The sequence below is a fragment of the Trachurus japonicus genome, chromosome 24 (assembly GCF_045865225.1).
Source record: "Trachurus japonicus isolate A0001 chromosome 24, Traja_1.0".
Classification (NCBI taxonomy): Eukaryota; Metazoa; Chordata; class Actinopteri; order Carangiformes; family Carangidae; genus Trachurus; species Trachurus japonicus.
Window position 1 is genome coordinate 8,451,509 of NC_140930.1, and position 13,029 is coordinate 8,464,537.

Consider the following 13,029-nt stretch of genomic DNA (forward strand, 5'->3'; position numbering starts at 1 on the left):
AGCTATGGCTATGGCATCATGTTCTTTATGTAAAATAAACAATACTACTATATATTTGCAGAGGCTGTGATTTACATCAGCTGTGGTAATCACTGGATTCAAATCCTGCTCCTCGGTTCAAGTGTCAAACTGTATTTCCTGGTTATATTTTACACTGCGCTGGGAGGAATCTGTGAACTCAACGACCTGTTTTGCAAGAAAATGCCAAGATATGACCCCGGATTGAGTCATGTGACCCAGCATGCCTCGCAGTCCTTCCTGCGGTAAGAATCAGATTGTGGTGTTGCAAAAAAAAAAACACAGAAACAAGTGCTCCTCTCTCTCCCTGACAGGCCTGAAGATGCAGATATTTTTAGAGCCCGTTCATGATTCAACACATGACTGTTTCTCTCTGCTCGGCGGCTCATCTCATTATAATCTGTGATGTGATCGAGGGCTCCAGGGAAGCCCCGGGCGAAGTTATCAGCTTATCCTCGGAGAAGAAGCATCAGGCTGGAGGGGTGGGGTGGGGTGGGGTGGGGGGATTATTAGAGAGAAATTCATTCACTCTCGATGCTCTGCAGGAAAATATACAGTAAATATACAGGAAATAGTGTTTCACGTGCAGAGCAGACGCTGGTTCAGGGTCTCAGTCTGCAGAGATTACTGTGCAGCTCAGCATCTTGTTAAACCCTGCACAGAATCAAAACATGGTGCGTTAGTAGAAAACAGATTCCAGCTTCATCTGCATGTTTACAGGTGGGATGAAGTTGATATCAGGGGTGGAGTCTCCTCAACAGATTTAGTGCATGCACAAAAAAATGCACAATATCTACCATATATATGTAGTTTATTTTAAAACATCATTTCCATTTTCTGCACTGAATTTCAGCATCACCGATATAAATATTTAACCTTTATTCCAGCTCATTCATTACATAACTTTACATACTAAATGTATAGCTATAGATGCAGATTTAGGGGGAGCAAATTACTGTCAAATAAGCCCCATATAAGCGATGCACTAATTAATGCATCATGCATAATTTTAATCCAGTAAATCATTAACCAGGAAAGTCAGCCACTCTGCATAATGAATACTTTTACTACAGATACTTATATGATGATACATATGATGATGCTGGTACTCGTACTTTTACTTGAGCAGACTGTAGTTTTACACTCATTCACTCATCAAAATCTTTATGTAGGCTACAGTTTGACAATCCTTCATGTTGACAACATTGTTTGATATTTGACATTATGTTTTTTTTTGCGACAAAGAAAAACTTAAAGCTGCAATCATCAGTATCTCTATAGTAAGAATGAGTCAAAATAAGTGTGTGATGTGAGATGAGAGTCGTTGATATGATGATTTATTCTCTGATTTATAACTTCTGCTTTAGTGTCTTTCAGCTTATTGTTTTGGTTTTGTTGTGCCAATGTTGCTATTCATTATCACCATGGGTGGATAGGTCCTTGCTTCTTTCCTCAACTGACATGAAATGGATGAGTTTACAGGAAATGCAGCCTGATTTTCAGAATAATGTATAAACAAATAACCCAAAATAGGGTTATCTGACCTGATTTAGACAGAGATTTTAAGAGGAGAGCACTGTTGTGGGCATTTGGAAGTCCAAATAGACATCTGCATCACTGTCAAAAAGACAATTCAACTTGAGTTTCCATCTCTGGCTACCACACTTTCTGCTCTAACAGTGATTTGTTAGCCCTGTCGTTCAATGTTTTATGAGCACATGTCCTCACAATGACTGAAACAAGATTTCCCAGTTGTCAAAAAAAAAGAAGGTCAAGTCAGGCAATGGATATAAATTTGCATTATGTGCTTGTATCATAGAGATAATCCCTCTCATTTCACCAACCCTATAATTCTCAGGTAATGGGATGCTAACAGGGCTAATAGATGGAAAGCTGTCCCAGTGGGTGGCTCTAATGCGACACCCCGAGGGGCTGGAGTCATGGCTGCCGTCTGGTCAATTAAATGTTTAGCTAACACATAGGGTTGATGTCAGACATCATAAAGGTTAGTGGATCGAACTCACTTCAGAGGGATGTGTACAGGTGCATCTCAGTAAAGTCAATTTCCATAGTTCAAGTCAAATAGCCACAACCAAGTATTGAGTGCATATAGATCGACATATTTCAGAAAGCCAACATTTCCATGTTAAAAATACTTTTTTATATGGGTCTTTGTCATAATTTGTTTTTGAGAAACTGAATTTTAGGTCTTCATAATCATCACAATTAGGCTAAAAGAAATTGAATAAATAAAGTCGTGAAATGTTTCATTCTGTGTAATGGATCTATATAATGTATTAATTTCACTTTTTGAATTGAATTACTGAAATAAATTATATCTAATTTATTAAGATACACTCTGCTCAGTCTCACAAGAGGTTTCAACCCCAACTCATCAACAAATTATCTCAGAAATAGATTTACATCTCCACAACTCAGTACAGATTTGGCTTATTTTCAAGTCTTTTATTATAAAAGTCTTTTATAATAAATCCATGCTCTGGATGTCTGACCTGTGGTGGGTCCTGGTTATTTTTCATTGTTTTATATCTCTTCATTGTACTTTTTTTTTAAAGTTAAAATGGGGATTTTATATGATTTAAAGGACTCTTTAGGAGCTTTTTAAGTCACTGCCCTCCAACCCAAACCTAAACTTAGACCAAACTCTGACCCAATGACCCTGATGTAGCCTACAGGCCTTCATAGTAGGAGAATCCCGGGACCGTGTTTACATGTCCTGACAGTGTGTGTGTGTGTGTGTGTGTGTGTGTGTGTGTGTGTGTGTGTAAATTAGCCCGATCACTCAGCTGAACCACCGCCCCCCTAGCTCCCCACCGCCCCCCAGTCCCCGCCCCTCGCCGCGGCTGCGCAGAGCGGCTCGGCTCGGGGGGAGCTGTCCGCGTCAGTCGGTGCTGGAGCCTGGAGAGCGTCGGTCCACAGCGAAGCAGCTTCTTCTTCTCCCTCCTCCGGTCTCCGACAGCCACCGGGAGCGATGGAGGAAGAGTTAAAATGCCCCGTGTGCGGGTCTCTGTTCAAGGACCCCATCCTGCTGCCCTGCTCCCACAACGTGTGCCTGGCCTGCGCCCGGAACATCACGGTGCAGACCCCGGAGGGAGAGACCCCGGTGCAGAGCCGCGCGTCCGGCAGCTCCGACTACGACTACCTGGACATGGACAAGATGAGCCTGTACAGCGAGACGGACAGCGGCTACGGCTCCTACACCCCGTGTCAGCTCAAGTCTCCCAACGGGGTGCGAGTGTTTCCTCCGTCCGCCGCCGCCGCCGCCGCGCACCGACACTGCTCCCTCACCTGCCCGCTGTGCCACCGCAGCGTCTCCCTGGACGAGCGGGGGCTGCGGGGCTTCCCTCGGAACCGGCTGCTGGAGGCCATCGTGGCGCGGTACCAGCAGAACCGAGCCGCCGCCGCCGCCGCCTCCTCCTCCTCCTCCTCCTCTACAGCGGTGAAGTGCCAGCTGTGCGACCGCAACCCGGTGGACGCGGCGGTGATGTGCGAGCAGTGTGATGTTTACTACTGCACCGCCTGCCAGCAGCGGTGCCACCCGTCCCGCGGTCCGCTGGCCAAGCACCGCCTGGTGCCGCCGCCGAGCCGAGCGGCGGCGAGCGGCGGAGGGAGCGGTGGGAGCGGACAGCCGCTGCCGCCCGCCACCGCGAGGAAACCGGCGACCTGCGTGGATCACGAAGCGGAAAACTTCAACATGTACTGCAGCAGCTGCAGGGCTCCGGTGTGTACGAAGTGTCTGGAGGAGGGGAAACACGCAAAACACGACGTCAAACCGCTGGCGGTGATGTGGAAACAACACAAGGTGAGTCTGCACTATAGGCTACCTACCTACATCCTATATAACTGTTGAATCCTAATGAGCTGCTCAGGGCCGTTGCTAGGAATTCTGGGCCCCCTGAAAGAATACTAAAGTGGTACCCCCTGACTTTTCCACTTTTTTTCTTTGACTAGGCCTACATATTATCATTTTTTATTTAGCCTACTTTGTTTTGATGCTAATACAGCATTACTATGAGTAGCCTACTATTGGTCAGGGTCTTATTGTGCGTTCACACCAAAAGCTTCCAAAGCGTCAAAACGCTGGAAGTCAATTCATTTTCAATGAGAGCCCGGTGACACTGAGCGACTGGCGTCACCGCGCTTCCAAAGCGTCCAAAGCGTCACTAGACGGGAAGTTGAGCCATGGTTAAAGCAGAAGTAAGCGATCCGGTCGTTTTGGCTAACTTCTTGTCAGCCGATGGAGTTAGCAGTCCCCGCCCTCGTCCCTACGTCACCACATTCACGCGCATCCCTTGGCTGCACACACAGAGAGGACCGCCCCTTTATGCCGTTCTCTCTCCTCATTGGATAAAGGTTGTAGGATACAAGGAAAGTTTTCTCCTCGGCTTACAGCAGAGCAGAGTGACTGACAGACCCGTGTTTCGGACCAAACACTCTATGTAAGTGATTGCTGTCGACTTATATTAACACAAACATTCCGCTTACTTCTGCTTTAACTTTAGGGTAATTAGCTATGACGCGGTTCGGCTGCAACCTGTCAGAATAGAGATGTCCATCGGCTGCCTTTTTTTCCCTTCTTTTTGTATTTCGGCTGAAAATATTTGCCGTTTTGGAAGCTGTCTTGTCTGAAGCCCACCCTTGAGCGTTTTTGACGCTTTGGAAGCTTTTGGTGTGAACGCACAGATATGCAGAATAATTCAGTCATACAAAGATTAGACTACTTGGGTTTTTTTGGGCCCTACTGGTTGCTGGGCCCCTAGGATTATCATCACCTTTCTCCGGCCCTGTAACTGAATCCCAACCCACTGGGCTCTGCATCCTGGTCCTCGTTAGTTGCCTATAGCCTAGCGCAGAGGTTCCCAACCTTTTTTGGCTCGTGACCCATTTTGACATCACCAATTTCTGGAGACCCCGTCAATCAAGATGTGCCAGCTCATATTTTTATATGCTGCATTTTATTTAAACTCGATTTATAATAGAGAAACTGAAAGTATAGGATACGGTTGTTTAAGATTGTGTGTGGTGTTTTTAATCATAATTTATTTATCAATTACTAGACATTTCAGGCGACCCCATTTGAATTTCAGGCGACCCAACATGGGGCCCCGACCCCAAGGTTGAAAAACACTGGCATATAGTGGGATCCTTGTTTCTTGAATACAGTAACTAAAACAAGCTCTCTCTCTCTCTTTCTCTCTCTCTAACACACACACATGCACACGCACACACACACAGAGCAAAGCCATTCCTGTTGTGTGTTGTTGAGACTCACCCACACATGTGGCCTGATGTGCCCCTGGTGGATTTGAATGGCTCATATCAATCATTTTAAACTGTTTCCAGGCCTATTAGTTCTCAGCTGTCACCATGCTCTCTGACCACATCCTTCACACACGCACACACGCACACACACACACACACACACACACACACACACACACACACACACACACACACACACACACACACACACACACACACAGACACACACCACCACCACTCCATCCATGGTCTGTGCTGTTGTGACTGTAAACGTTGTCAGGGCCGTTGTTTTATGGTGGATGTAAAATAAAGAAGATGCTGAGGTGTGATGAAGTCACAGCGGATGGAAACACCATCACTGCTGCTGCTGCTGCTGTGCTGAGTTCACTGTACGTGTTGCCAATAGTAAATTAGACAACTCGACTCGTGCGATTAAGCGGAATTCACACACATAATGGGATAATTACTGTAGGGTGCAAAACCTCCCTCCCGTGTGTGAGTGTGTGTGTGTGTGTGTTGGTGTGGATGCAATATGAGTCATCACTTGAGTAGGTCACACAGCGCCGTCTGGCTATTTCACATGTTACTGGCCCACATCTGTATTGTGCATGTGTGTACATGTGTGTGTGTGTGTGTGTAGGAGGACGAGGTCAGTGTTGTTCCTGAGGCAGGATCAGGATCAAGAATAAGAACGCTGTTTTAAAGTTTAATCTACAAATGTTGACACAGATAAAACAAAACTTTTATATAATATAATATGGTTTTAGATAGAAAATACCTTATTTAGAGAATCATATACATTATATATGCAAATTAACAGTGGGGAAAAGGTATAGTACTACACAAGGTGACATTTTTTTGCCAATACTTATGTACTTTCGATAAGATATTGAATACTTGGCTCCTTGTCATGCAGTATTTTATCTCTTGTGCTATTGCTTATACTTCTCCCACAACTGCTGCACTGTTGTCCTGACTTTTACCACTTTATCTCATTCATATCGATGCCAAACATTGATTTCATGCACACTTTGGGAGCTGGGTTCGTCCCTGTGGCTGTTAAAGGGTTTATAGATATAAATATTCTAGAGGAAAACCAGATTTGCTTGAATATGAACTGCACATATTGTGATTCAAGAAAGTTTATTTTCACTTAAAATTGCAAACTGGCTTCACAAAAGTTGAATATTATAATATTCAGGGGATGAAAATTTAAAAACTTTGAGTATAAGACGAGGTGGACTATTTAGTTTGTTTCCATTCCATTTCTCATCAGCTTGTGTTTGTCAGTCATTTATAAATCTGACCATGAAAAGCTTTTAAATGGGTTTCCTTTATTTTCTGGGCTCTTTGTATCATTGTCTCTGGGATGTGTCTTATCTTAATTTCGTGCACATTTATATTCATGACACTATAATAACAACAATAACAATAATAATAACAACAACGATAATGATAATCCATTCCTCAGTCTACCGTAACATTATTTGGCTAAAGCCTGGTGTTCTGCCGTCCAAAATTTTCTCCTTCCTCCCCCCACGACGCCTCCTCCCCTCCCCTGCCTGCCAAAAAAAACCCACCCGCCTATTTCATTAAAGCATGATTAAAGTGATTTATGATTTAATTCATTTTTTAAATGACGCTTTCATTAATTTAGAAGATGAGTTCGCTGCAGGGTTGAGGTCAGCTCAGGTTCACTGTGACCTGCTTGTTAAAAAAAAATCACAAGATGGAGGTGTCTTTAACATATCTTGATGTTTTTAGATTTTAGATCTTGAGTTTTTTTTTTGCATTTTTCTTCTTTTCTGACCATTTTTATTCCTTAGAAAACACAGATTTGTTTGCATTTTGCTATATTTAAACCTTTATTAACATATAATTTGTAAGAATTTGGTATAAAGACAGTAACAAAAAGGCTCCAGGGGGCAGGAAGCAAAAGGGTTTTAAAGGAAAATGAATAGTGCGACTACTAGTAGCATTTAAGAGGCTGTATGTTCGCTGGCGTCTGGTTTTTTGCATTAATCAAACTGCTTCCTGTGTTTAATAAAGCTTTTCAGAAGGCCATCACCGTGATCATCCCCACACCCAGACTTCATAAGTGTAAATTAAAAGCCATTTTTTGTCTGTCTCCTGCTTAAGTGGGTCATTGGGACTAATCTGTGTGTGTGTGTGTGTGTGTGTGTGTGTGTGTGTGTCTCTCTCTTGGTTTTTGTGTGATTGGAAGCCTCCAGTCATCCCATTCATCATTTATCCATCACTCATCCGTCACTGCCTCTCCCTCTCCTTTTCCTTTTCCTTTACAACCTTTTCCTCATCATTCACCTTTTCTCACACCTCTCCATCTCTATTTACACTCTCTCCTCCTCCTCCTCCTTCTTCATCTACCCCCTCCTCTTCCTCCATCTCTCCCTCTGTCCTGTCACCCCTCCTCCTCCTCCTCTTCCTCCTCTTCGTCCCATAAATGGACCGTGAAAATCCCATCAGAGTACAGGAGTGAGAGGGCGTTGATAAGTAATGAGCAGTGTATGAATAAGAGATGGCCGCCACTTAGTTAATATGGTCGAGCAGCTTCTTGTTGAGGGAGATCAATGGCGGCGGAGGCGGCTGCGCTCCAACAGGCGACAAACATCAAACAATCACGTGCGTCGCTCGTTGTGTGTTTGAAGTGTTGCTCAGTGAGGTCACTGCTGCTGTCAAATCTGCTCTATTTTAGCGGATAGCTTTATCCTTCAAATTACTTCTTCTATTCATTACTGTAAAACAAGATTTCGGTAGGATTTACAGGCCTTTAATTACATAATATCAAGATATAGCCAAGAAATAACAATTGATTGTGTAGTAATGTCAAGAAATAGCCTAGAAATAACGGCCAATTTCATACTAATGTCAAAGGCAAACGATTACACATGCTTTTCGTGCTTTGAATTTTTTGGGAAAGGCCAGAAGTCCTTTGCAATTGACCAATATTTCAGGGCTATTTCTATTTCTATGCAATCAGTCTTTATTTCTTGGCTATTTTTCTCAACATTACTATGAAATCGACTATTTCCTGACTATTTCTCGACATTATGATGCAATTAATTGTTATTTCTAGGCTATTATCAGGTAATCAACGGCCTATAAATTAAAGGGTTAGCCTACCCCAACGTCTATATTTTGATCATTTAAAACCATTAAAGGAACTCTTTGTAAATCTCGCTAATGCTACGGTAACCTAACTGTTGAGCCCACTCAGTAGGCTAGAAAAAACATTATGAGTTTAGTGTCAAATTTTAACCTTTACTCACAAGTGGCTTTCTCTCCAGCTGTGTAAAGCAAAACCAATGTAAACTCCTGTCTCTAACACGTTTTTTCTTCTACTCAAGAGTTAGCATGCTAACCTAGCTATATGACAGCGTATTTGGGCCATTGTAGGTTGAAAAAAACAAACTTTAAAGGGGTGTGTGAGTGTGTGTGTGCATTTTCAAGTTTAAAACTCAGTATTTTCAACTTAAAAGTTGCAAATTTCCAAGGGCTAACAACTTCATTCATTTGACGATGTAAAGTTAGCTAATGCAGCTATGTTTCTGTTGCACTGGTGTAGCTATAGTGGTCTCCATTGGTGTCTGCACCAATGAAGTGTTGATGTTTTTCCTTCCATGATAAATCAGCTTTAGCACTGACCCGTCACCACTTTCCAATAGCGAGTCACTGTAGCCTCCATTCTGCCCTGAAGACGTAGCGCTGCTCACAGGATGTAGCCTATCACAAACCTCTCGGCTTGTAGTCACAATGGTTGATGCTCATCAAGCCACAGTCTCTAGAACCTGCAGAGAAAATTTGCTAATTTTAGATTCTTTAAGAAAAAAAGAAATGAAACATTTGCTACTTCCAGCTTATGTTGCTATAACATACAATAATTTTGGTTCTTGCATTGTTTGACAAAACAACACATCTGAAGAGAAGCTGTGGAAAGTTATACAATGTCTTTAAACCGATTTCTGACATTTTACAGACATAATGATTCATAATGAATAAAATTAATGAAAGAAGATAAATGGAAAATGACTAACTGACCGCCCCAAAAAACTGCCAAAATGATTTTGTAGTTGGCTAAATCATGGGTCTCACAAATTCAAAAGATCTAATTTAGATAGGCTAACATAAAATAATCGAGGATTTGGTGCAGTGCTGCATTTCCAGTATGAAAATCCTCATTAAAAAGACGATTCAGCAAGTTACTCAGACAACCAAAACAAATTATTGCCTAATCCTTTTTCTAATTTTCCGTTATTGTTATGATTTGGGATCTGAAAGTGCGAATAGTGTGGTGTCTGGTTTAAAACCTGCTCGCGCATCAGAACCAGTTTCACTGCAGAAGGTGAAGTGTAAAGGGTTTGTGTGTATATGTATAGATATATAGACATATAGGCTAGTGTGTGAATTATTACATGCTTGGGCCACTGCTGAGCTCCCACAATGCCACTGCCTGTGAAGGCTTGTCCAGTGATTAGGTATGCAGGCTCACACACACATACACACACTCACACACACACACACACACACGCACACCGACATACATTCGGAAGTCATTAATATGCATAAGCGAAGCGGATGAACTTTCACTGAGGGGCGGTAGAGGAAGACACACTGATCCAGTTTCCTCTAATCAGTCAGGCAGAAAACACACTGTCTATTTAAAGCACACACACACGTGCACAGTACACACACACACAAACGCGTGTCCACACATGCACGTGAGTGTGTGTGAGTGTGTGTGTGTGACCCAGCTCCATCCAGTAAAGAGTAGTTAGCCCTGGCTCTGCTCTGAGTTAAATATTAAAAAGCACAAATGCAGTGGTTGGTGGTGCAGCTGTGTGTGTTTCAGTGTTTGCAGTGTCATGATAAGAACGATTTTAGATTTTACATTATGACTTGTTTGCTCCTACCATTACATCGTATGAGTAGACAATAATCAGTTACATTATTCTTATCAAGCTTGAAAGGAATTTGAAAGTGCATTAAGGCAAAACACTAAAAGCCATTTCGTGCCAGGACCGATCAGTGTGTGTGTGTGTGTGTGTGAGTGAGTGGGTGTGAGTCATGGTATGTTTCTGCTTGGATCTTAAAATATTCACATTTAATTTGATAAAATCATGCACTTTGTTTCTTTACTGCATGACTTGGTGTTGGATATTACAGGATGGGACCATTATGTTTACACTGTGCATCATATTGTGTGTTTTTACATAGTTTTTTGTGTCTATTTGTGTTTGCAAATGATCAAACCATGAGAGGTGAATAAAGGTTTTTGAATTTAATGGTTTGAGGCAAAATCTGGATCAAATACATGGTTATAACAGCTGTAATACTACAAACATAAAGAAAATGCAACCTAGCCATTTAAAATAACTTTATTCTCAGGAAAAAAGTGAATCTATTATAATGTTGTTTTCTATGAGGAGTGTTGCCGATTTCTGTCTTAATACAGAATCAAACCATTACTGATTTAGCAACCCTGTGAAAATGGAGTTATTATTTGACCACAACATAAGTAGCTGGTTGAGCTGCGCCTCAAGCTACAGGGGGACAAGTCATTTAGTTAAGCTCAGGTACGTGTGGGAGAAGGCCTGCATGTCATTTTCAGCAAACATGGTTTTAAATTTGGCACATTTACATTTCAGCTTCAGGTCGTTTCACATCCTCGGTACCTGACTTGAACGCAGCTTTGGTTCCAAACCACTTTTAACTTGGCTGCTTCAACGAAATACGATTCAACATATGTTCCTCTCCTGTACGGTGTGGGCTCCACTCGTGTCTTTCTGTATCTTAGCAGATGAATAAAATCCTTCTCCACTAACTCCCAGGTGGCTCTTTAAAAAACATTTCTGTGTGGTATACGTCTAAAATTGGACCGTTACTGAGTGAGGAATGATGTGGGATCTTCATACGGCACCAAAATCTTTCGGTCTCTCTGGTACAGGGCTGCTCACAAAGTCTGTCATGTCTCTCCTCTCTCTTCCTTCTGTCACCTCATTTATTCATCTCCTTGTTGTTCTGCCGGGGTTTTTTCCTCATAAATCTGAACCTTTGCCGTCGATTGATTGTTGTTGTTGTTGCTGTTGTTGTTGTTATGTTTTCGTTGTTTGCTGTTTAAGATGGTGAAACAAAAAGCTGCTGTTGCTGTTGCTGTTGCAGTCACTTCTGTCATTTCCAAAATATGTTATTCGGCTTCATAAATGTTTCATCTTCATTCTGCACCTCTGCTGCTGCTGATTCACACTGTGTCATGAAGGTTGACAGTTTGTTTATTTTTGGAGTCACTGTTGAGGATTGGGATGGCGCGGTGGGGCAGTGGTTGGTCCTCTTGTCCACTAACAACAAGAAAACTCAAGGTTTTATCTTCCTGGGTTTCCTGGGAACTCTGGCTTCCTTTACTGGCTTGATCGCCTGTAGGTGTGATTGTAAATGTGTGAGGTTGCTTGTCTTGACCTGTCTCGGGTTTACCTCACCTTCACCCGAAGCAGTAAAGCCAATGGATGGAAGGATTAGGTGTTGGGGATTGTTAAAATGTCTTTTCCTGAAACATGAAATCTAGTTTTCTGCCCCTTATTGGATTGAAATCTTGAAAATTGAGTTAAATTTAATTTTCCATTTACCACAGCTGGGGGGGGGGGGCAACCACCATTCTGACATCCCACCAGTCCGACATGGGCCTCTAATTGTCTAAATGGCAACACTTAATTTTCTATCAAACGTCCCATCATTCCGACAATTTTTGCCTCATATGGTCGGAATGACAGTATTTTTTTCTTTTTTTAAACATCCTGCCTTTCCGACCATTCCTTTAATAGCGTATTTTTTCCCCAAAAGATTTTGCACTGGTTGGGCTTAGGCAATGAAGAAAGGAGTTGGTTATGTTTAGTAAAAAGACCAGGTAGAGGCGAGACAGGCTAGATAGAAAGAGAGAGTCCAGAAGTAGAGAGTCATCTGTTGAGTAACGCACATTTCCTTATATTGAAAGCCTTATCGGAATGGTGGGACGATTGCATGTCAGAATAGCGGTATGTTGGAGTGGTGGGATGTCGGAATGACAGCATCTATAGCTATAGATAGAGAAAGGCTACATTTTTACATCTACAGGCTACTGGCTTGATGTATTTGATATGCTCTAATGCTTGGGAGGAGACCTGGAGGTATCTGTCCTCCAGGAGGAACTGGACACCATGGACCTGACCACAGAGAAGTGGAAGAAAATGGATTGATGGATGTGTGGGTTTAAATTGGTTTTGATCTTTGGGAGTTTAAAAGTGATACATGACTAATGACTAATGACTTCACAGGACTGATATCATCTGAGGCTGCATCCATCGTTCTACATTATCATTTTAAAACAAAAACCATTTGCTGTATCAGCTCTGTGTCAGAAAACAACCTCATCCACACTATTGCACCTTAGCAATCATACATATATATGGGCGTCTACGTCATCATTTCCAAACGTCTCAGGCTACAACGCATCCCCACAGTATTTCAAACTAAAGAGGCATCGGCAGCATTTGCAAAATTCTCCATTTTCAAAGCGATGGGAGGAGGAAACGTAGTAAAATAAGTGTGATTTCAAACAAAAAACATAGTGGATGTTGCTTAAACCCCCAGCAGCAGTCCTCCACCTGTTTGATGTGTTGAGCTCTTAAAATATTTGGATGATGATGTTTTACGTCGAAGATTTCACAAGAAAATCAGAAA

At 42.4% G+C, this 13,029-nt stretch overlaps 1 protein-coding gene across 2 annotated transcripts in view; it reads left to right on the forward strand.

Moving 5' to 3' along the window:
- The first annotated feature begins 2,983 nt into the window (after positions 1 to 2,983).
- trim67 (tripartite motif containing 67) overlaps positions 2,984 to 13,029 on the forward strand; it is a 63,407-nt gene continuing 53,361 nt past the window's right edge. Inside the window, exon 1 of one of the 2 annotated variants that reach the window (XM_085770343.1) lies at positions 2,984 to 3,841. In XM_085770343.1, coding sequence (XP_085626469.1) covers positions 3,011 to 3,841 — 831 coding nt within the window. In that variant the 5' untranslated portion in view covers positions 2,984 to 3,010. The remainder of the gene's footprint in view (positions 3,842 to 13,029) is intronic. The other variant, XM_085770342.1, reaches the window with a different exon arrangement.